Below are 24,675 nucleotides of genomic sequence, written 5' to 3'. Positions count from 1 at the left end.
CGAGTTAATTCGGATTTTTAAATTGAGTAATTGCTAGAGATCAGTTATTAACAGTCGTAGAGCCGCGGATGTAGACGGAATACGCTTGTTGCTCTTCCAATCCCAGGAAGAGAAACACGCTTGGAACTTGAGTGAAAGAACTGTCGGACCAAGAGGCATGGGGCGCTACATTAGTTTTGATCAAAAAACAAACTAAAGACAAATGAGCTGTCTCTCATTCGGATACGTATCTAAACGAAATCAACCCGCTGACGTTGATGGCGGAATCCCTCGGGACCCAATCCTGGTTGGACTACTAAATTGCATCAGGTGGCTAACGGTAACGTTTTTTCTTTTTTTTTTTGCCCAAAATATTTACCGGCGACGTCAGCTTCCCAAAGGGTGCCGTCTATTTGCTGGAAGATAAGTTAGCAGGCTAGCGTTAAAGCTAATTTAACGCCAGCTGTAGTTAACAAATGAGGACCAGGAGATAATAAAACTACATTGAAAAGTAGCTAGTTAGTCCGGGAACTATCAAAACATTTATGCACAGTTATTTGAACGAGTTGCTGAAGATAGTGAATTTGTATTGAGTTGATAGATTATAGTCAAACTGCAGGGATTTTGCAGTGTTGTGTTAGATAGCAGCAGCTCGAATTGAATCGAGTCGGCAAGGGGATTAATACAACCACAAGCTAGCACAACTTTGTAAGGACAACGTTTACACCGATCCCATAACCAACTACAAGTTACTGTAAATCCATAGATTTGTTTTTAATGTTTCTTTCCTAGAGTGTTAAAAAAAACGTTTACAATTTTAACAGCTGACTCTAAGTGAAATGGTAACGTTGATAGAATTTGTTAGCAAATCCGAAACAGCTAAATTAGGTAATTTAAAAAACAATCCCGCTTTAAAGAGGATTACTTTACGTCAAGTGTTGTTTTTGTCTAGTCTTGTATCTGTGTCAGGCTGACAGACTCGTACCTATTCTCAAAACATTCGCAACCTATTCCTCAAGGATTATGAGTGGGACTGCTAAAATTGTGATTTCTCCCCCCTGTTTTTGCACCCCCCTTTCCAAGACTGCAGTAGGCTAGTGTTGTGTATCGTAGTAACTTGGAGATAATGTATTGAGAGACTGTTCCTTGTCCTTTTTCAGACCTGGCTGTTGATGATGAAACTCCTGACTTGGAACTTGCACAAAGTCTTTTCGAGGGGACAGGGAGGGGAATCATCTCTCTGGACTAATAAGTGAAGACCTCCACCCCTCCTGTGAAGAAGTGTGAAACATGCCCTTGCCATTTGGCTTAAAACTCAAAAGGACACGAAGGTATACTGTTTCAAGCAAGAGCTGTCTCGTCACCCGGATTCAGCTGCTCAATGGAGAGTTTGTTGAGTTTACACTTTCGGTGGAGAGCACTGGGCAGGAATGTTTGGAGGCAGTTGCTCAGAGACTTGAGTTAAGAGAGGTATGTATGTGTTTTTCATGCAGTACAAGTGCTGATTGTTCTTTTTCTTTTTTAGACATGCCACCATACTGTAGCAAGATGGTGTTTTTATTAAAGTTGCCTTCTAGTCACTTTCTTACTTCAAGCAGGACCACAGAAACTTAAATAACCCCTTTGTCATTGTTTACTCACCTAATCTATCTCTCATATCTCTGCCCTGCTCATAACATGAGTTAGGAGTTTTTTCAAGGAAATACTCCACAATTAGATGTAATTACTTTCATGTAACCAACTCACCACATACTTTAATAGCAGTTAGCGACCATATTATGTTGTATCTTTTATACATTAATGCAAACAGAGCTGCAAGCATTCACATACAGGGTTCCTACAGATCCTGTGAAGCCTTTATTGGTATTAAAATGACCTAAACCAAATCTATCCAAAGTCTTAACAATGCTAAGACATGTGAAGTATGATTTTCTGACGTTGCATCTTAAAAATCTCAATCTATTAAGTATCTATTTCAAAACAAAATTCAAATTCCTAATGCATTATCATCACACAAGTCAGCATGGCATGATCCAATAAGTAAATGTTGCAACAATTAAGTGAAGCCTTATTATTGGTATTATTTGTATTACTGGCAGTTTTGTATTTTGAATGTCCAGAAATAGAATAACAAAATAAATCAAATTGAATGTGACATAATAATATAATATGCCACCCTTACCTTTTTCACAAGTTGTTGTTATTTTCTCTGCTCCATGTTATTATTTCATATTAATGAATATAAAACACTTTAGTAAGGTTTACAAAACTTTCAAAGTCATATTTCCTAACCGATGCTGCCTGTTGTAAAACACTTTGCTATGTCCGCAACCCATATTCTAGTTGTGGTTTGAGAGTGGCTGCAAATCACAACAAGCCTACAGGGGTTACTTTTCTTACCAGTGATCATTGTGAGATGTTCAGAGTCAGACAGTAACGGGACTCACGGGGGAGTGCCAACAGCCTATAGATCTAGAAAGTTTGAAATAGTTGAATTTGCAGGTCTGCATATGTTTAATATTGTTTACATGGATGACGAGGAGAAGATTTGTGCACTTACAATAAACGATTTAAGGATAGATGTGTAATATTGATATCAAGCCACAACATGATATTGCTCTTTAGTTCAAGATGCAATTTAAGTTTCGATAGGGAAGCATTTTCCTTTTTATTTACAGCAAATAGTTCAACCTAAATTGGCGTAACTCGTGTGCTTGCTTTCTTGCTCGTCAGATAACATACTTCAGCCTGTGGTACTTCAACAAGCAGAACCAGCAGAGATGGATCGACTTGGAGAAGCCGCTGAAAAAGCAGCTGGACAAGTATGGGCTGGAGCCCACTGTTTACTTTGGAGTGGTGTTTTACATACCCAGTGTCACCCAGCTGCAACAGGAGATCACAAGGTGATGTTGCATATGTCCTGTCGAAAAGCCAACATTATAGGCTTAGGGACTATTTGTTTTCAAGAATAGCAGTCAAAACATTTCCAATTGTAGTTACGAAAGGACTGCGGAGCAAAGTTTAGTAAGATGCCAGTTTATAGGGATGTCTTGTTGTTGCCTCACCACATTCATCTCTTTCAATAATTTAATCCAAGCTAAAAGTTATTTTTATAAGGCTCTCTGAAAAGTTTTGCTTGTGAAAATATTTGGTTGTTGGCTGCTTTTTCCACTCTAAAATAACCCTCTCTTTCTCCACAGATATCAGTATTATCTACAGCTGAAAAAGGATGTTCTGGAGGGAAGGATCTCATGCTCACTAGAACAAGCTATTCGTTTAGCTAGTCTGGCAGTACAAGGTAATGTGAATGTATGAAACTGGCTGTGTAACGGATCCTTCTGTTTGACAAACCTGCTGTTTCATGGCATACATGTTTCTGTGGTGACTAAAGCAGCTTTAAGCAAACCTTGTATGGAAACACTACAATTATTTTCAGTGATTAATGCACAGGAGTTGTGTGCATGTGAAGCAGATATAGTGCATATAATCAATTACATTTGAATCTCCAACAGACCAAGATAAAAATAATGTTGTATCTTAAGACTTAGGTTTCATAACAAAGCACAGCTGGCACCCCTTGTCTGCTGCTCACAGTAGTGTGTTCAAAACCTCTGTTCAGCTACTTACCCAAGAGGTATAAGAACATTTTTATGATTCTTTTAATATACAGCACTTAACAAGCACCATTAAACTTAAACCAGCCTATTACATTGGTCATTGGTGTGTGAGTGTGTGTTAATGTGAACTCCCTCCATGCATGAGCTTTAGCCCTGACACGTCCTCCCAGCTATTGCCCAGCCAGAAGAATCTCAAACACTGCTGGCAAAGTTATATCAGGCACTGCAACGTACTGGCCTGGGTGTTTGCATGGCAGAGTCGCTGAGATCACTTACTGTTGAAACCATGTTCAAATGACTCACCCAACATGCAATATGTGTCTTAAAGAAAAACCCTTAGCATTTTGTTGCAGCCTCTATTTAGGATTTGGTAGCCGCTTAAGTTGTCATACAATCTTTGCATAGGACCAGCTGTGAAAAAGTAGGTTAGTATCTATTTTGTGCCTTGGTTATGATATTTTGGACTGAAGGGCATTTGCAGCTTTTGAGCAGTACTGATGCCAGGGATACCCAGCATTGTTGTGAATGTTGCCAGCAGTGCAAGCTGCAAGCTGGTACCAGTTTTGGACGTCCACGTTTTCAATCGCTGAAGCAATTCCCTTTCATAACAAACGGGCCCCTCCTGTCCTAAAATTAGTCTTTCTTGTCATCGTACACTGTAGCTTTCCAAAAGGCATTACACCATTCTGCAATGATTGAATGTCTATTTTGCCTTGTATTAAATGCAGGGTTAACATGTAAACATATAATAGGGTTTATTTAGAGAGTAGAGTCATGCAGAATATATTTAACTGCATTATTTACACATTGAGTGATTTTTTTTTTTTACATTTTTTAAAAATGTTTCCACAGCTGACTTTGGAGACTTCAATCGATATGATTCCCAGGAGTTCCTTCAGAAGTTTGTGCTGTTTCCCATTGTAAGACTTCTATGTTTTTTAACAGTCAACATGTCCAATGAAGAATGCAACCGTTTTCATTTGCTCACTTGTGTCTGACACCTTTGTTGTAACAATCCTGACTCTGTGTTTGCAGGACTGGATCCAGGATGAGCGAGTGCTGGAAGAGGCCACTCAGAAAGTGGCTCTACTTTATCAGTCCTTCAGGTGAGCAGTTGTTTTCAAAACATAAGCCTTTGTTTGTGTGTGTGTGTGTGTGTGGATTGTGCGAGTGTGTGGGGTGGATCAACAGACAATGCCGCCTTTTTATTTACTGTCAACATCTGTATTTTTGTAAAATATCGTGTGTATATATAGGCCATCTCCTGTAATATGTACTTGAACATCACATCTATCCCATATCATTCTACTATAAATGACTCTACCATAAGATCATGCATTGCTTTGCTTGTTTGTGTTCCTGTCTTGTTGTTTTATATAGTTTTGGGTTATTTGTGACGGCTGTTTCCTCACGTCTTTTTCAGGGGTCTCTCAGCCCCAGAGGCAGAGATGTTGTACACGCAGGAGCTGGAGAAAATGGAAGGCTACGGGCAGGAAAGCTATCAAGCCAAGGTTGGTAGTGCAACCTGCAAATCTCATAGAAGTGTGATGTAGTTATATCGCCAATACTGCATAGCCTGGTTCTACCAGACCATCGTACTTCATTTCATTTGTACAGAAGGTCTGGAACTGCTCAATTGTCAAACGCTCGCTCACTTGGAGGCGGGTGTCTGTTGAGGTTTAAAATGATTGGATCTGCCCAGTGCCACTCCGGATCTGCCATAACCAATCGCATAGCATTTGGTCGTGACGTATGTGTTGCGCCAGGACCGGCCGGAAACCATCAAAACTCAGCAAAGCTTGTTCTTGCTTCGGCTTTAATTTATCGATATTCGGCAGCGTTGCCACAACAGGCTGAATAGCTTCTCTCGTATCCTTATCCATTGTCTTCCTGTGACTGCAACTGAAACTGGCGCACAACCTCGACGTCATCGTTCTCAGCCACTTCCTCTGTTCGCTGATTAGACCGGTAGAAATCTGTTCGAGCAGGAACACATGAATATACCGCAGACCAAGACTGACTACTGAAGGGAAAATGAAATACTGCGCTGATTTCCTCCAAAAACTACTGGGTACAAAATTAGTTTGAAGTCTTTCACCTAATGGACTGCTCTGAGTGTCTTTATCCTCTCTGTTCATCTAAACAGGACAGCACAGGCACAGATGTTACCCTGGGATCCTGCCTCGATGGCATCTTTGTCAAGCATAAGAATGGCAGGCCGCTTCTTTTGTTTAGGTAAGTCTATAAACAAAACTGGAGAATGTTTGTCCTACTGTCACACAGCCATGCCTAACACTCCTGAAATAACATCTACTTCTAAATAGGAAACACTTTGTCTGGTGACTTGTGACTCTGAGCAGGAACTATTTTGAATCAGATTGATTGTGTCAGTATAGGTTAATTGCGCTCCAAATCTGAACGGTGGCCCAAGTTGAAATGAGTCAGGAAGAGAAGACTGTGATAGCTGATAAGGAATGTGGGAGGATTATCTGTAAGCCTGCTAGTGACTAAGTGAACATTCTCGACCTCGGCTGAACTGTCTGACATTTGTGTCTGTCTACGTACCTGTGTGAGCGATATGCATCTGTCTGATTGACTCCCATGATGTGTATGGATTTTATTATGCATTGATAAAGCAGTGTCTCTTTTTTTTAAGGAATGTTTAGTGACCGTCATGACAGCGTTTTTATTTTTTTTCTTCCCCTTCTCTCTCCGTTTGCCAATGTGCTTCAAATTGGCTGTGTAGATGGAATGAAATCAACCACATGAGTCACAACAGGTCCTTCTTTGCCCTGGAGCTAGCCAACAGAGAGGAGAGTGTTCAGTTCCAGACGGTGAGTCTCTGCTACCATTGCACCTTTCTCGTCCCTACCCCCATCCCCTGGGACATTTCGGTCTCTTATTGGATTTAAGCAGAATTTGAAATTGCCAGCAGCTACTCTTTAACAATGCACCTATGTTTGTGCGTGGGTTGTTTGGGTATGTTACGTATGTGTGCGGGTCACAAAGTCACATACCATTAGCGGATACTCAATCTTGAAAGTATTTGAAAGCGCGCACACAGGAATGGCTTAGCTTCGAGATTACGCCACCTCTGTACAAAAATTGTCTCGCCATCTGATGATGATTTTTCTTCCTCCTTTTCTTTTTGTGTAGGAAGACATGGAAACCTCCAAATATGTCTGCCGGATGTGCCTGGCCAGACTAAAGTTTTATAAGATCAACAAGAGTAACCTGTAAGTGTTTTCTCTTGTTTGTTTTTGTTTTTTACACACGTCTAGCCGAGTTCCTGTCTCTTTGTTCTTTGTCGTCTGGTGCATGTCTCCTCTTTGGTGTGGCCTCACTTCTATCCTCCTCTCCCTTCAGAGAAGAGTGTGATCCCCTGCCTTCTGAGGGCTCCCAGAAGTCCCTTCTCACTCTTTCCTTTCCTCGCTTTCCAATGCTCTCTCGTCCCTCTCTGCCTTCTAACAAGGGGTGAGCAACACAGTCAGCCACCGCCTACAGTTTGCCCAGCAAGCAGGTGCCAACACTGGTACCAATTGTTGAGGATTGCATAACCAACAACGCCACAGCAAACAGACTCTATATCTCGAATGGACCTTGGTTGTTAAAACATATAGGGCCGGTTTCGCAGACAAGGATTAAGCCTAGTTCTGGACTAAATTGTACTTTCAATGGACAATCTCCATTTAAAATTCCATTTAGTCCAGGACTAGGCTTAATCCATGTCTGTGAAACTAGCCCATAGTGATTTGTCATCCCAAGTATAAGGAATTTATATATTTGGTTTACTATTTATTCATTGATTAGACCATATAAAGAATAGCCTCTGCTTTGATATAGATAAATGGATTGTAAATAAAACAAAATGGAAGCATTGTAAAGTCCACAGGGATCTTTTATTTCGGCTTTATTTATTTACTAAAGCTCATCGTTGACTTGGAAGTCATTTTAAATCTAAGAATTAAAATCTGTTATTGAGTTTTTTTTATAACAGTCCTGTAAACAATTTGGTATCTGTCATAAATATTGGTCTTAGTCTGGCTGCACTAGGGCAGGATACCAAACCTTTTGTGGAGTGCAAAACTAAAATGTGTCCATAAAATCAAAGTTTAGACTACATTTCTTAACATCTAACACAGAGCAATTTGGTGCGTTTTGGGGAAAAACATTGCATCAGACAAAAACATCTCCATAACTTCTTGCCAAAGTGTAGCATGGTGTACTGGAGAAAAGTTGAGCGACATGTTTTTAGGTTTGATGGACTTGAGCTGGTCTGCACCTTGCTCTGTCTGCTCCACATTAAATTACTAAGGGGAAAAGTGAGGTATTGGAAAAAGGATTATTAGAAGTTGGGTAAGGTCCTCTTTTGTGACCGTGTGTTCTTTTCCACCAGCCAAACCCAGCCCACGGTTGTCAACGCAGTCCGACGGAGATCCTCGACGAGAATTTCTCTGGTAATGTCCGTGCTCAATTAAAAGCTTCTTCTGGCTTTAAAAAAAAAGCTTCATGTTCTTTTGAAGTAACGATCGTGGCTACATCGTGACGTAAACATGTACATAATGTGCCGCCATACAGATGTATTTAAGTATTTTGCTCTGGGACAGTATTCAGATCACATGAGCTGTAACTGAATTCCTCTCTTGTTACATTACAGCCGAAGCCTCAGGGCTACATGATGCCCCCTCCACCAATGCACTACAATGGACATTTCACAGAGCCGTATACATCATCACAAGGTACATACTGTATAGAGAGTGTTTTTAAACCAAAGACCTGAAAATGAGATGGTGTAGCAGCAAATTATTCAATAACGGTCGATTACCTAATAACTTCCAATAAATAATATTTTTTCAGTTTTAATGTAAAAAAGACGATAACATAGAACTTTCCAATAACGTCATACATTCTTGTGTTATATTAACCAATGTATTACATTGATTTATATTAATGTAAAACTTTATTGGCAAAAAGTTATGAAATTGTATTACTTTATTGGCAGGTTACTACATTATCGGCCTATGTTACATTAACAAGTGTACAATTATTAAGTTACTTGTAGTTATTACATTATAGACTATTATTACATTATTGGCTGCTACATATGGAATAACATTTCAACTTGCACGATTACCTGCACTGTTTTCAGCTCAATTTAAATGTAGCATTGTTTTGTGATTATAATCCATTGCCCCTTTTAGAATGTTTTGTTAATTTGCCCCTTCCCCTGCAGATAACCTGTACATGAACAATCAGAACGGTTATTACTACCACTCCCAGACCAGCCTGGACTGCCCTCCTCTGGAATACACCGGGGGGCGCTTACGCAACGGCAGCGTGTACAGCGCCCACAGCACCAGCTCTCTCACCAATCCCCAGCATTACCTGCAGCCCTCCCCCATGTCCTCCAACCCCTCCATCACTAGTGACATCACCCGGCCGGACTACGTGCCCTCGCATCGCCACAGCGCTCTCATCCCGCCTTCCTACCGCGCCACTCCAGACTACGAGACAGTGATGCGTCAGAAGACCCGTGGACCGGCAGGAGGAGGAGGAGGAGGCATGCTTCTGTCTCAAGAGCACCGGCAGAGCCACTCCATGAGGAACCTGAACATCGGGAACTCGTACGCCTACAGCAGACCGGACCCACTGGTTTACAGCCAGCCTGAGATCAGAGGGGAGCACAGTGGAGGAGCAGCCCAACACCACCACTACCCCTTCCACCTGGGCTCCAGCTTCCACGGGCCCTCTCCGTACCCTTACCCCACAGAGAGGAGGCCCGTGGTGGGGGCGGTCAGTGTCCCGGAGCTCACTAATGTCCAGCTCCAACAGGCGCAGGAGTATCCCGCCCCTAACATCATGAGAACGCACGTGTACCGACCGCCTCCGCCCTACCCGTACGCCCATCCTCGGCCCGCAAACAGCACGCCCGACCTGTCCCGTCACCTCTACGTCAGCAGCAGCAACCCGGACCTGATCATCACGCGGCGTGTGCACCACTCGGTCCAGACCTTCCAGGAGGACAGCTTGCCCGTCGCTCACTCTTTGCAGGAGGTCTCGGAGCCTCTTTTCTGCGGACCCCCACACCGTCACCCCTACCACGCTCACAAGCGTAACTCCATTGAGATCGCTGGACTGGCGCACAGTCTGGAGGGGATGAGGGTCAAAGAGCGGACCGTGTCTACATCGGCAGCCGAAACGGCCACGCCCCCTCCTGTCCTGCGCGCCGGCGGTCGCTCTCACGGCTCTCAGCTCAATGTGTTTTTCGAGCGCACTAAGATGGAGGACAGGGGGAACATTAAGGAGGACGTACAGTACGGACACAAGAAGTCCCTTTCCGATGCCACCATGCTGGTTCACAGTAGCGGCGAGGAAGAGGAGTTTGAGGAAGACGGCGGACGTCACACTCCGCTTTCCCAAGACGCGGTGGTAGCGGCGATTGTTCCCGACCAGTCGTCACAACAGCATCACAGCTTGACGTCTCTTTCCTCTCTGTTGCCTCAGCAGCAGACCCCCATGGAGCCGCCCCCAGCGTATCCCATAGGCTCCTCTCTAGACCCCTCTGTAGCCAGCTCCTTGGCCTACAAGGTTCACCCCCTCATCCAGGAGGGCGAGCCTCTCTACCTGCTGTCAGACCTACGGCAGCCCAGGATTATGCCCTCGGTCTCTGAAGGAGACCTGAGTGGACAGGCCAAGCAGAAGGGTAAGAAAGACTTCAAGAAGAGGCCCGTTTCTGATGTGCCTCCTGGGAAGAAAACCGTGGAAGGTTTGCCTCCTCCGGTGAGTCCTGTTCCCAATCTCCTCTTAAGTTTAGAGCCCTCCTATTTATAACTTGTTTTACACCTGTACATTTCTATTTCTCCATGACACATCTGAAAGATATCATTTGTCCTCTGCTTATATGTCTAAACATGTCTGTCTTTATAAGTGGATAAAAACAAGATATGAGGATTTTTGCAGCTAATTAGTTAAAGTTCTCAGTAGGGGTGTCAGTGTCACGATTCTCCAAATTCTCGATTCGAATGGATTTTCATTTTTTTAAGGTCACAATTAGGCTACTGTTATTTGCAATTTACCCCAAAATACCATTAAATGATTTATTTTCAATATGAATGTAGCAATTTATGTTCAATATGAATGTAGCAATTTATTTTCAATATGAATGTAACAATTCCCAATCAATTGGAAACAAAATAAGAGAAATAATATAAGGTATGCCATCCTGCTACAACAGCTGATTCTAATCATCATCTCATTATAAACTCCTGAAGCTGCTTGATAATGAGCTGAGCATTTGGATCAGCTGTTGGAGAGGGAGCAGTCTAAAATGCGCAAGACAAGTGGACAGGAGAGAGAAACACTGCTCTAGTAGGCTATATTATCGGCCGCAACACTGGAGCGGACCTTTTTTTTTCAGCATGAATGAATGCGCTTTTAAACGGCAAGGTTTTTAATACACAACATTACACCACCAAACAAGTGTAGCGCGAGGCGGGCCCACGTGAGTGGAAACTACATTTCAGCCTGTATGTTACACATGCAAAGCACAGCTTGCAGACTAGTAAACTCACAGAGACTCAAACATACTTCCACGTCTGAAGTTCAGCTGACTTTCAGGAGTTGTCATGGTGGCTTTTGGCTGAAGGTGCAGTTACAGTGGGTAACTGACAGGCAGTGACTGAGTGGTGTTTTTTTATTGCTTTTTTTGCTGCATTCCTGCCGAGCGTGAGGGGTGGGGCAAATCGACAATACCTTTTTCCACTTCGCAGGTCCAGATAGTGACGTTATTCAGATCGATTTTCAACTTCAAATCAAGATGGTGACACCCCTAGTTTTCAGTATGTTGTAGTATGATTACTATTTTTTACTAGCCTAGTGATCTCTCAGAGGACACACAGACACAAGAGGAAAGAAACTGCTTCCAGTGTCTTGTCCAGTTTTCTAAACTGGTTTGTTGCTCAGTAACATGCCGTGTCAATGCTTACTATCAAAAACCACATGAATATGCATGTGCATAATATTAGAGGTAGTTTCAGTGGCTAGCTTTGAATGACGCAAACAGGTTACAAACATTGAAAGAATGTTGTTGGACTACCTTGTGAAACTGAGCAGGTGACATTCTTCCATAGCGCGGCTGCGCTGTCCCTCCCCTCCTGTATACCTCTCCCTCTTTGTGAGGCTCACAGCGATCATTCTCACTTTTTCTCTGTGTCTACTCTGTTGTCACACCAGGGCATGAAAAAAGGAGCCAGGTCAGAGGTGAAGAAGATGGGCCCTCTGAAGGTGGCCCATCTCAACGGCCTGTCAGTGTCCAGGCAGCCACTGCACAACGACGTCAAGGACGAGCCCGAAAGAGCCTCCAATGACGAGAGGGTAGGACACTTTCCTTGATTTGTACAGCTGCCTTAAACACATGTTATGTTTAGCTTAGGCAATACAAACACAATGTTTCTGTATTGTAAATGACCTTGTAATGGCCAGAAAAAAAGTGTATTACCAGGAACTGTTTGTTGTGTTGGTAGTTGTAACCTGCTGGTAGGTGAGACTATGTTATGAGGGAAACGTAAAGGAGAATGTTTTCGTGTCATTCCTCCATACGTTCACACGAACAGCTGAACTGGTCAGCCTTGTTAATCTTGATGCTGCTTATTGCTTTGACAGTGAAGGCGAATTCCCCTTGTCACTGTAAATGAGATGTCATGAGCTCATGATTCCTATATGTGGATTCCTATACGTCACACAATTCCAATAGTAAACCAAAGACATAGCTTATTGTACACATGTAGGTCATAGTGTTCACTTCTACACGTGCCTGTGGTTTGCATGCTTTTTTATGTATTGAACAAATCCGTGTATGTATATAATTTATCTTTTCCTCATACACAAAATGTCACTGCTGCAGTTATAATAATAAAACATCTCACTTAGTTTTCTTATTTTTCAAAAATGATGAAGCAAAGGTGGTGCTACATATTTACATTATTTTTTTTTAAATACAAATTCTTAACAATTTATTTTTTAAATGTTCTTAAAGGTTTGGATACATTTTAACAGATGTCCACTTTGATTTAATGTCCTCAGTTATCCTAAATGTGTTGCATCCTGCTGCAGCACCGTTCAGTTCTTCAAACCAGATTAATGCAAAGTAAAAACTAGTAAAGGAAAGTAAAACTATAAACAGAAGTAAAACTAAAATAATAGAAAGTGAAGTACAAACAAGGTGTTGATTTGGCATCGCTCCCTTTTCTTTTTGTTTTATTTTTAGATTTGAGCCTGTCCTTTTTTGTCACAACGTAAATTAAACTGATTGGGTATTAGCAGTCAAGATGAGTCAAACCCAAGCATGCATTATCCATGGCAGTGATGCATGTACTCCGGTCCTTGTTGGTGTGCTAGTGCAAAGTGCTGGAGCAGCACATGGAGAGAGGAGAGCTGCTGAAAGAGTACGAGAGCATCTTCAAGCGTCGACCATCAGGGGAGTGCACCATCGCCCTGCTGCCAGAGAGCGGAGACAAAAACCGCTTCCAAGATGTCCTTCCTTATGACGACACTCGTGTGGAGCTGGTTCCCACGAAAGAGAACAACACGGGATACATCAATGCATCACATGTTAAAGTAAGTTGTCAAGTAACGTATCAACACTCTTCTCTCTCCGCTTATCACTCGTACATGATTTCACTGTGAAAAATTCCAATTCCCCACTGAAAAATCACAACAATAATAGATATTAAATAATTCTGAGCTAACAGCTTTGCATGCAACAAAATACTGCCAGTGCATGACAGTTTAGAATCAGTACTTTTAAAGGAGTTTTTACGTATCGTACTTTCACGAAGGTGTCAGACTTATGGCCCCAAAGGACTTGTTAGATTTAGTTATAGTTAAGTTTTTGAAACTTATCTCATAAAAAAGAGAATAACATTCATAATGTCATTGGTAAAACTTGTAAACTCCCACATGTGTGTGTGTGTGTTACAAACCATCTATTTGAAAGGCAGGTTTTCTGTTACACAATAGAACCACTTTAAAAGTCCTTTTGGGGCAGGAAATACATTAAAAAGTATAGACATTTTGTTTTGAATTCCCACTTGAGATTAAATGTATTTACTATAAATACTCTTTGGTGTATGATTTTCATTTCCTGCTGCTTTAGCTCTCTAAAAGAAACCTCTTCTTGTCTTCTTAGATATCAGTAAGTGGACAGGAGTGGAGCTACATAGCCACGCAGGGTCCCATGAACAACACTTGTCAGGACTTCTGGCAGATGGTGTGGGAGCAAGGTGTCTCCATCATCGCCATGGTCACCGCTGAAGAGGTGCGAGCATTTTTATATTTACAGCTCCACATTTCTTCTTACCCCTCATCATCACTTCCCCTGGCCTTAACCTGTTTGTTATATTCTTTTCTCCCAGGAGAGCGGCCGGGAAAAGAGCTTCCGGTATTGGCCGCGGCTGGGCTCGCGACACAACACAGTGACATATGGTCGCTTTAAGATCACCACGCGGTTCCGCACAGAGTCGGGCTGCTACGCCACCACCGGCCTAAAGATCAAACACCTCCTAACAGGCCAAGAGAGAACCGTCTGGCACCTGCAGTACACAGACTGGCCTGACCACGGCTGCCCCGAGGACTTCAAAGGCTTCCTCAGTGAGTGGGAAATTTGCATTACTTCATCCTTTTATGGTCCTTCATTCTTTTATGATCACATCTCCACCTGGAAACCTAAAAGAATAAAATACGACTGTGAACATCAATTCCACCTGGTGCCGTAACTGTTTTTGATAGTAAACCGAAGACAGCTGGTGGAAGGCGATCTCCTCCTAGAAGTCTTTGTAGAGAATATTTTTCCAAAAGCTCTCCGTGTCAAACTGCTGTGTTCATTTATCTGTGTAAGTGTCAAGTGGAATGTTCTCATCTTTTTTTCCCCCCCAGCCTACCTGGAGGAGATCCAGTCTGTGAGGAGACACACCAACAGCATCAGTGACCCAAAGAACACCAACCTACCTGTGCTCGTCCACTGCAGCGCTGGCGTAGGACGGACGGGTGTGATCATCCTGTCTGAGATCATGATAGCCTGTCTAGAGCACAATGAGGTAAGTTTCCTCACTTCAAGTCCTGGGACACATCTGCCCTGCGTTCCCATGCTTTCTGCTATTTAGTATGGTAGAAAAAATATATAGGATTTCCCAATTCTTGTGGTCAGATTTAGTATGCTGTCTACTATATCCGGACGATATTTTTAGTGTTGAAATCAGCATGCTATTTGGGCCATTCTGACCCACAATCCAGTGCGCAACGGAAGTGATGTCAAGTCGACGGAGCCTCCGTATAAAAACAACTAGGAATGCGACGGATATATAAGCAAGAGGCAAGATCAAGGCGCAATGTAATGATGAAATAAATAAGTAAAGGTATGGCCAAATTTCATGCCTACTGCCTGCTAAAGAGTATGAGATTTGGAACGCAGGGCTAGTGTGTATTTTCTTGGTTGCCGTCGTCATATTACTAAAATTCTGTCTGTTTTTAGACGCTGGATGTTCCTAAAGTCCTGTCCAAGCTGCGTGCTCAGAGGATGATGATGGTTCAGACCTTGTCACAGTACAGCTTCATCTACAAGGTCATCATCGAGTACCTCCGCAACTCCCGCCTCATATGAGCACAAGTGTCTGTTCGGCCCGACACACACACACACCGGCCCGACACACACACAGCACATCACAGATCATTGTAAGATGGAGTTGCCTCTGGGTTCATGCCAAACTGCACAGTGCGGTGATGCAGTTGTACCAACCTGCTAAACGTAGCCGGCATTTGTCGGTGGTATCAAATCAAGGCAAGGCTGAAGGAACCATGTGTGGATATTTAAGAAAGAAGAAACTCCACATGAAGGAACAATAAGACATTTGTGACCTGCCTCTAAACAGTATTATATATATATTATTTTTTACAAACATTATTGCTTAATAAAGCCCAGCACTTTTTTCAGTACATCTGTGTACATAATGAACCAATGTTAAGCTGCATTTGAAAATCTTTGTGTTTGAAAAACAGTTGATCAAAACAGTGGATTGCTGTTTGGCAACTATTGATTCTGAAAATGATGGACTTGATGAAGCCTGAGTAAATAATGCTCTGTACATATCAAATGTCTCATATGAAGGATTGTGTGGCTTCTGGTGGCAAAGGAGGATTTGTCCAGGAATTTACTTTAATAAGAATATATAGATTCACATACAATGGAATTAATTGGTATGGGCAGTTTTCATGTTTAAAAAAAAACCGTACCCACAACAAAGCATCTGCTTAAAATCAAATGATTATCATCTCTCAAAGTGCACAAATATGATGTTTCTTAGTACCACAAAGAGGGTTGGGGGTGATGGATTGGTCTTTGTAAAACACTGGATTGATGGGAAGTAGAATATATTGCACAGGAAATATGAAGTTGATAAGTGAAGGACTGAGAGAGGCGACGGAAGGTTTTTGGGTTGAAAGTAAAACTGGAAAATCAATTTTATACTTTTTTTTTTACTATCGAGTGCTGTATTTGAGCAATATCCATATACTTTAAAATATTTTTTCAAGACAAAGTGCCTAAAGATCTACATTGTAAAGTTGAAAGGGCTGTGTATTTTATTTGTTGTTGCATCATATGAAGGACATTTTTGAAGTTTTCTCATTCAGTGTAATTTAATGCTTGTTTGATTGCAGTGAGTGATGTGTTTATATGCCAATCAATACAAACTATCATGATAATTCTCAAATTTGACAGAACATCCCTTCAGGTTGGGACAATTTTGTTTCATTGTTAAATTAAACATTAGGGAAATGAGTTTGTGTGACAGTATTCCGATGGAAGTCAGTGCTGTGCAAGCGTGTTGGTTTTCATCTCCGCTGGCTCTGGTGCTCAGTGGTAGTGTGAAGCAGAAAAGTCTAGGAGACAGACCGTCTCTAGTTACAGTATTCTGGCTGCATCGCTTGTTTTCACTCTCAACAAGAAATGTCCTTCTGCTGAGACACTTCCTGCTGTTACAAACGGGCCCTGGTTGTAAATGAACACTTACACATTCATATATGCCTGGAGCAGGACATATAACACTTGTCCATTTCCTGGTCCTGCTAGAGCTATAGAAAGTAATGATGAGTTAAATTATGAAGTGTGCCTGTAGAGAGACTGCTTATAGGCATGGCAAGGTTTACATGAGGTAAAAAAAGTATATTTTGTAATATTAAGCCTGACAATATTGATCAATTAAAGGAGCCGACTTAATTTATAATGTGGCCAAAGTGAAGTGATTGCTAATCCCTCATTTGTCTTACCCTGATGTTTTTTTGTTGTCAGATGCACGGGCAGTGATCTTAACTGGAGAAAAATACATCTTAACTGATGTTGACTGGATTTTTTTTTAAAGCCCATTTGAATTTGCTTCAGGTTTTGTGTTTTTAGTTCTAAGATACTGATCGAGTCTTAGTGTGGAGACTGATTTTCGTTTTTGTGTATGTACAGTTGTGTTGTTCATAATGTACACAATGTAAAATCTGCTTTTTGAATATTGGTTACTGTACAAACGTATGTATAAACTGCATCTATTGAACAAAACATTTGTCTTCCATTAGTAAAGAAACGAAACAAGTGTAGGAAGTATTTTCGGCCAAGAATAAATATTTGGAAATAAATTGTTTCTATTTGCAGTTTTAAATCACCTGCTGTTTCTCAATTTAAATCAGTCTATCATGCCACCTTGTGGTTGGAATTAGCCAGTGGCTCACTGGTTGCAAATTACATAAACATAAATAGGTAATTGACTTAAGTGCAAGATCTTTATTAAATCTATTCAGTGGTGGGAACAAAGGAGCACAGTCGTGACAGCTGGTCTCAGCGCTACTGCAGTCTTTACGGGACAGCTGATTTTATAATAAGTACAAGTTTAAAAATGTGTCTCTTATCCTGGATATGGACAAGAGGACACCCTTGAGTGTTGCACAGTAGAGTAACACAGTGGCTGTATCCCATTACAGAGACCGCCTCCTTGGTAGGACGCGGTCTCGCGGTCTATGAAGGCCGATTCGAAGGCCGAACCAGGACCGAACGAGCGTTGTTAAACGGGACGGTCTCCGCAGGTCTCCGTTTACGAGCATTTCCAGTTTGCGTAACAAGCCGTTACCTTATGTGAGGACTCGCCGCTCCTGTACTGCCTAGCAACCCTGATAGCTGCCAACGAAACAGAGGAAAAAAGAAAAAGAAGTTGCCTACCAGACGAAAAGAAAAAAAAGTACAAGAAAAGAAGAAAGGTAGATAAAAGTTAAGAAGATGGAGCAACACGTTGCTGTTTTGTTATTTTTTATTTTATTGTATGCCATCTCTGAAAAAACCGCAATGAATCTTGGGATATGTTGGGCTGCAAAGGATACATCTGATGCAGCCTTCAAAACCGTGAAACGAAGGCTGCATTTCACGGCTGCATATGAGGAGCCTTGCAAGGAGCCTTGCAAATGGAACAACCTTTGCGCGCCGCTATGACGCAATCGGTCTTCAAATGTAGCCTTCGTAGACCGCAACCCCTGAATCGAGATACAGCCAGTGATTCAGAGGTTTCAGTCCAATCTTCTTACTGCTTTCAGCATGTTCAGTAGCAGGAGGGCGTATTTTCAGCCAGCAGGGTGTGACTGAATCAACAGCGTTTTAGCCAGGGAGATGCCTCATTCATCATCCGACATTTAAATCCCTCTAAGTATACTTCATTTTGTTTGCACCTTTACAGTGCCAACACAGTACATAATCAAAACCTCTACAGAATTTACCAAACAATTTGGTCTGATAAAATTACAGTAATACTGGAGTTTGTACTTAAATAACTTGTGATATTGGAATATTTAGAAAAACTATATGAAACGGTATTAATAGTTAAAAATAGGAGCATTCCAAACCCTCTTGATGCGGAAGATTTTTGCCGACGTCGGATAAAAACAGTGTTTTCTCTGCCTCCACAGAAAACACAGAAAAGAGACCCGAGTTCATGTGAATCAACAGCACATCTCTGGACCACTTGAAAAACGCCAAGAGAATATGAGCAGGAGTCAATAGCGTCCTCTCTTTCCCCCGTGTCCACCATGTCCTCCTTGGTTCCATCCACCTCCTTTCCGACCTCCTCCTCCTCCTCTCCAGCCTCCACCTCCTCCTCCCCAGCCGCCACCATCTTGTCTTTTTTGCCAGGGCGGCATCTCTGGTGTTGGGGCGTTTATTTCTGAGGGACGTCCTCCTCGATCCGGGACTCTCCCCATCAGGATCTGCAGATGAGGACCGAGGAGACATGAGACGTGATTTTGTGTGGGAAAGGAAAACATAATTTAAAAAAGATCCTTTGATCTGGGAAAGTGGAAAAGTTCTTGTATACCTTGTTGACAGCGCAGGTGGTGTTCTCCCTGCTGGAGCCGCTGCTGGTCTTCACCACGTTGCAGATGTCTTCTCTGGCGGCCAGCAACTGGGCCACGCCCACTGATGCCTGTGGCTTCAGAGAATGTCTCTTAGGCTGGTACGCCTTCGCCATGCTGTCCACCTTCACCTACCCAAACAGCAGACAAAACACGTCAATGAGCTTCTAATGAAAATATTCCAATGAATTGAAAATGACTGCTTAAATCAGATCTCAAATGCAGCCATTATGCTAAGAGCATCACTGCTAGCCTCAACAACATCCATGCCAATACTCATTTTGTAAAGCATACGTTACATTTTATTCTACATGGACCCATTCAGTGTTTAGACGGCCCGGTAAGTGCCCTGAGAAAGAAGAGGAGTTAAATGTGTGAATTTGATGATTATAATACGGACGTGCCTTGGCTCTGTCGGACCACCCAAACGACTGAATCGTGACGTCCAGCCGCTTGATCAGCATTCTGCGTCGACACTCGTACTCTGACGACAGAGCTCTGTTTATGCTGTGCAACTTCTCCTGCAGAGATTGAAAAAAAATGTATATAAAAAGAGTTACATTCAAATACACGTTTCACAGCATGAACCTTATATACAGACATTCATTAGACGAGGTACATTCCAGATGTTCATGTGCTTCTTACCCACTGCTCACTGCTCAGAGATTTCTGTAGCACCGGGTTTCCGACGGAGCCATTTGGAAGATCTTTAAGAACTTCCTCAACCTACAATTACACAGGGTTTAAATCATTAGCACAATACAAAAGGAAGAAATAATAGACAAAGTGTCCTTGCAACAGGGGTGAGCAAAACAATCATTTATTATGGATGCTATTGCCAGATTGATACAATGAACGTGCACTGTTTGCACTGAATTGAATAATTTTATTTACTTTGTCACAAAACAATACATATATCTTAAATAGAACAATACAATTTATTCTTTAAATTCCTTCAAGGCCATTTGTTGATTGGATGATGTTGTTTAAGTAAGGGGCAGAACAGTACCTGTCCCAAAAATAACCCTTTTTAGTGAAGATGTATTTTCACATGGCAGGTCGACGGAGATTCTCACAGGTTTATTTCCACGGCACAGCTACAAATATAGTTAAAGGATATTAAAATAGCCCCACACCTTGTATTGGACACGAGAGAAAACTCCTGCTGCGTCCTGACTACCGGGCTCTGGCAGGCTCAGCGTTTCACAGATTGCCAGGAGCTCCCGACATGCCGGACTCTCTTCTTCTTCTTGCTTATCTTGTCTGCTCTTCACAATGTGAGCCGCCTGGAGCTCAGAGCTCAGAAACACTGCATAAAAGAGGCACACAAAAAACAAAATTCTTTACACACCCACTTAGCTTGTGAGCACAATGTTGGTAGAGGGAGCTAGATTGACTACGTACGGACAAACTTGAGGTGATCCTTCGTGTTTGGCACGCCACCCTTGAGGATCCCTGAAACAGCTTCTTCATAAGGACAGTGCAGCTCCTTCAGCAAGCCACTCATCTCCACCTGAAGGCTGTCCATGTCGTCTAGAGAGGGGGAGACAGCTTCAATGTGAGGGACTGTTGACCCAGCAAGATCTCCAGCTCATCACTATGACACTTTACAATGGTTGACATATGTTTGAAAATGTTTACATCTGTTTATGACTATATAATATGATGCATATACATAATTAAAAAATTCTATTCAATTATGTGTTTGATATATTTATACATTATACATTACAATTAAATTCTACGTTCTGTCTTCGTTTGTACTATTTTATGTTATTTATTCATCAGACTTTTCAATTCCACTTACGTTGATGACATCATTACATGCTTATTTTTAATGTTGCATAGTTGATGGGAGCCTGAGTTTCAACAATTGTCGTCCTTGTGCTTAAATAAATCAATCAAACCAAAACTATCTTGTATCTGTTGAATCTTAGATGAGAGTGAAACACACAGTGGGCAGTCTTTGAGCTTCAGAATCAGGAGGCTGAATGGATGTATGTCTCACCTGGACCGGAGCTAATGCTCTCCTCCAGGTCGCACAGCGGCTGTAACCTGGACGCTAGCCACCGACAAAGGTCCACATACTCCGGGGAGGACAGGCCTCCCTCCGCGGCTGCGACCAGCGCCTTCTCCTCCAGCAGGGCCCCGTCATAGCTGAGCCCGTTAACGTCGGTAAAGAGTAATGTTAGAATCAAAACACCCACATGTTAGATGTCGCTACTTTACGGCAACTGACTTTTTTATAAACAAACACACACACTGAGGACGTAGCGAGGACTGTGGCGCTAACACCATGCTAAAATAAAATTAGCTTACCCAAGCTGCTCTAACGAGTCCAAAATGTCGCTCTCCATAGCTGACCGCCCCAGCCTTTTCTTCTATCAAGTATTATTCTTCTTCAAACATGACGAAGTTAATAACAGGTACGTCAAAACAGAAAATGTGTCTAGTTATCCATTCATTCCTGCGTCGCTGTAGCGTTATTATGAAACCCACTGCACTTCTAGGCAAGATCCGCCCCCTTCACATTCGGGCGCTATGATTGGTCAGACGCTTCTACGCTATGATTGGCTAAGCGCGGCGGTTGATTCCAAAGCCCGCGAAGCATCATCAGCATCCCGAATCTCTTCTCCGCATCCCGTCAATCAGCATCCTCCGATTTCTTAACATCTCAATATGTCACAATCAAAACGGTAATGTAACAATGATATATTTCCACTTTTATGGTTTTATATGTCACTGATTGAACAATCGAAACGGTAATGTAACAATGATATATTTCCACTTTTATGATTTTGTTAGTTTGTTATCAAAACAAAGGAGAAAGCCATCATAGTTAATGTAAGCATTAACGTTAACGGCTATAACTGGCCTAACCGTTAGTTCAGTTTCTGTCATTTGAGCTGTTAATGTTCATCATATAGCCTCGATAATGTAACAATTATGTATTTCCACTTTCATGTTTTTGTTAATTTGTCATCAAAACAAAACAGAAAGTCATCATAGTTAATGTAAGCATCAACGTTAACGGCTATAACTGGCCTAACGGTTAGCTCAGTTTCTGTCATTGGAGCTGTTAATGTTCATCATAGCCTACTTTTGTTTATACTTTTAACTTTCCCTTCCCCCATAGGCTAAGATAGGAATAATATTTCTATAATATATATAGGCCAGAATCTTTATCCTCAGTTGTCAGCCTACTTTTTTATAGGCTTCTTATTTTTTCATCTTTCTCCTCAGATTTGCCTGCATCAATCCACAAACTAACATTTCCGACTTCCCTGCTTTGAAGGTCTATTAACATTAATGATAAAAACAAATGTATTTTGTTTTAAAAAAATGAGTGTGATTTAAATAGCCTATAATGTGATTCTGTTGTGTTTCATAGGACTCTCTGCCAGATGCTGATTATTATCATGTTTGTAAATACAGCGAATCGCAGACCCCTGATCATGATCATGTAAATTATAAGGCCATTATAAGAATGGCTCTGTCTACAGAGGAGGAGATCAAGAAGTGGCTCAAAAGGCAGCTCGTCACCTGGAGGGTGGACCGGACATACCCAGGAAAGGGTAAAAAGGTTATTTACAAGGTAACTTAACATTTGTGGTATAGTTTTAATTCATGTTGCACAAGATGAGTTCGCAGGAGAAGAAACCGATATGTTATACATGGGGATGTACTTTTTAATGCCTATACATTTTAATTGACTAGTCTATTCGACTCGTCTAAGCGCTCTGGCTACCTAGAAAAAGCGCTAGGCCTATAAATCCAATCTATTATTAGGCTATTAGTTGTATAGCCTACAGTGGTGTAGTAGACCTACGTGATACGCAGGTAGGCCTATAGGCGAAATGACACGTAACAATTTCGATAGTGATAGACCTCAACTGTCATACTTGTATTTATAAATTCAAGCTGTGTGCTGTGTCCCTGTGGAAGTCGCAACGAAGTGATAATAGCAAAACTTCCTAAATGAGGCCCAGTGTAAGGACGGGGTGTGAAGTAGCAGCAGATAATACGTCCATAGTACAGAGATGAGCGGGACCCGGCTTATCCCCCACGGCCCGTTTAATTGCGGACTGTTGGGTAGAAGAAAGGGCAATGTCCAACCAGAAAATACTTGCAGCGCCACGCAACATTCAGCTCAGTGAGTCCCCTCGGGAGACGCGCACGGTGCTGTCGGAGAGCACCAAAAGCGCAGGGAATTATTTTCTCCCGGTGAGGAAAAAGTGATATTCTCAGTTTGCATAACCTGTTTGAAGATTAACTTGTGTGAGCACTTCAAGATCGGATCATCAATGCAGCTTATGTCATGGAAGAGAGACGATAAAAAAAAAACACACAACGGAATCATCACAGTATACCCACTACAAACAACTATACTACACCACAAGAGCCAAGCACATTTGCATTCGTTTTATAGGCCTGGCCTTACATGTAAATGCCGCTGTAATGTGCTGCGCGCTGATTTTTATTAAGACTGCAGCTCATTAGGATAGCGGCCCGTTTTGTCTGTTCAGAGAGAGGTATTTAAAAACATAGTTAAAATTGAGTGCTGTAGGGTACAGTTTTGCTTATGACTGTATGATGTTTTGAGATCGTCTCCACAGTGGAGACTTCGCCGCTGCGCGAAGCGCATGCTGAAACACGGCTGATGGGAAGAAAAAAAAAGTCCGACAACGAGAGGGTTACTCAGTGATTACAGTTGCCTATGCTCTTCTGCAACGCTCATTTAATATGGTTATATATAGGCTACATATATCTCTATCAACTGTGTCTGTCTCTCTCTGTCGCTCTCCCTGACTTACAGTATAATAATGCTACACATGCGTTCTCACTTCTCACACATTCAATACTAATAAAAGTCCAGTCGCGTCCATCCCTAATGACCATTGCAGACAACACAATGAGTCAAGTGAGAGACATGAAATTAATGAAAAAATAATCGCTGTCTTGTCCTATTAAGGTGGACTTCAGGTGCCAGCACAACACCAAGCCACGAAAAAAGGCAGCAGGTAGAAAAAGCAAACACACCAACTGTCCTGCAAAAATGAGTGTCACACTCCTTCGCACTCAAGTGAGCAGAGGCAGGCAGAGTTTGTAAGTAGGCTTGGCCCATACTCCTTAATAGTAGTATTCAAGTTTGTCGCTTTTGTCCTGTCTTACGCAGTAAAGAACATTGCATTTTTGGTCTATGTCTCCTCAGGAGCAGGGACCCTCATGTGCCAACCTTCCCCACCATTGTGGACATATCCAGTGACCACAATCATAACCTGCATGTTGCAGATGCTCTGTGCCACCGTGATGTTGGGGATGAAGCCAGAGAGAAGCTTCTTAAGCTATTTGAAGCAGGCCACTCCCCAACTTCAGCGTTGGACATCTTAAAGTTTGATCTCCAGGTGGAACATGGGGAAGAGTATGTGTTTGCCACTGCAGACAGGGCACTCTGTCCTACTCTGGAGTTCTGCTATAGGTAAGGATGTTTGATTTATTTCCAAGTAAATGCGTGATATAAAATAAAATAATTATTTCTTAACTCATAAGAATCCATTGTGAAACGAGTGTAACACACTTTAAATGTCCTAAAACCTTCTTCATACAGCTTTATGCTCAACCTTAATTCAATAGGTCTTGAAAATAT

General features: G+C 42.0%; 2 protein-coding genes across 4 annotated transcripts; one reads left to right on the top strand and one right to left on the bottom strand.

Moving 5' to 3' along the window:
• Positions 1–141: 141 nt before the first annotated feature.
• On the top strand, positions 142–17,216 carry ptpn21 (protein tyrosine phosphatase non-receptor type 21). 3 transcript variants are annotated; one of them, XM_080042504.1, is made up of 19 exons: positions 142–309; positions 1,140–1,449; positions 2,713–2,882; positions 3,180–3,277; positions 4,449–4,516; positions 4,632–4,702; positions 5,020–5,107; positions 5,743–5,831; positions 6,343–6,430; positions 6,753–6,832; positions 7,993–8,053; positions 8,254–8,335; positions 8,830–10,376; positions 11,829–11,969; positions 12,993–13,211; positions 13,783–13,911; positions 14,009–14,243; positions 14,529–14,689; positions 15,124–17,216. In XM_080042504.1, exons 2-19 carry the CDS (start codon positions 1,270–1,272, stop codon positions 15,250–15,252), a joined length of 3,636 nt encoding a protein of 1,211 aa, XP_079898630.1. In that variant the 5' UTR covers positions 142–309; positions 1,140–1,269; the 3' UTR covers positions 15,253–17,216. The 3 variants fall into 3 exon arrangements, with proteins under 3 accessions (XP_079898630.1, XP_079898629.1, XP_079898631.1); XM_080042503.1 differs by having other exon boundaries at positions 142–319; XM_080042505.1 differs by lacking the exon at positions 142–309 and adding an exon at positions 558–687.
• A 285-nt stretch (positions 17,217–17,501) lies between these two features.
• On the bottom strand, positions 17,502–21,517 carry fam98b (family with sequence similarity 98 member B). Its single transcript, XM_080043007.1, has 8 exons — positions 21,348–21,517; positions 21,037–21,185; positions 20,433–20,561; positions 20,165–20,337; positions 19,674–19,754; positions 19,433–19,549; positions 18,992–19,159; positions 17,502–18,884 (listed from the first exon to the last, which is right to left on the bottom strand). Exons 1-8 carry the CDS (start codon positions 21,383–21,385, stop codon positions 18,675–18,677), a joined length of 1,065 nt encoding a protein of 354 aa, XP_079899133.1. The 5' UTR covers positions 21,386–21,517; the 3' UTR covers positions 17,502–18,674.
• Between the last annotated feature and the right edge of the window lie 3,158 nt (positions 21,518–24,675).

The sequence above is a fragment of the Ammodytes marinus genome, assembly GCF_949987685.1.
Source record: "Ammodytes marinus genome assembly, chromosome: 15".
NCBI lineage: Eukaryota > Metazoa > Chordata > Actinopteri > Uranoscopiformes > Ammodytidae > Ammodytes > Ammodytes marinus.
Note: the sequence above shows the minus strand (reverse complement) of the source record. Positions and strands in the feature narration are given on the sequence as shown.

Coding starts and splice junctions, on each gene's coding strand:
- ptpn21 (XM_080042504.1), top strand. CDS start 1,270: ATGCCCTTGCCATTTGGCTTAAAACTCAAAAGGACACGAAGGTATACT. Junction 6,833..7,992: donor AAGATCAACAAGAGTAACCT/GTAAGTGTTTTC, acceptor CTTTTCCACCAG/CCAAACCCAGCCCACGGTTG. Junction 13,212..13,782: donor TCAATGCATCACATGTTAAA/GTAAGTTGTCAA, acceptor TTGTCTTCTTAG/ATATCAGTAAGTGGACAGGA.
- fam98b (XM_080043007.1), bottom strand. CDS start 21,385: ATGGAGAGCGACATTTTGGACTCGTTAGAGCAGCTTGG. Junction 20,338..20,432: donor GGATCACCTCAAGTTTGTCC/GTACGTAGTCAA, acceptor TCTTTTATGCAG/TGTTTCTGAGCTCTGAGCTC. Junction 18,885..18,991: donor CCACCTGCGCTGTCAACAAG/GTATACAAGAAC, acceptor CCTCATCTGCAG/ATCCTGATGGGGAGAGTCCC.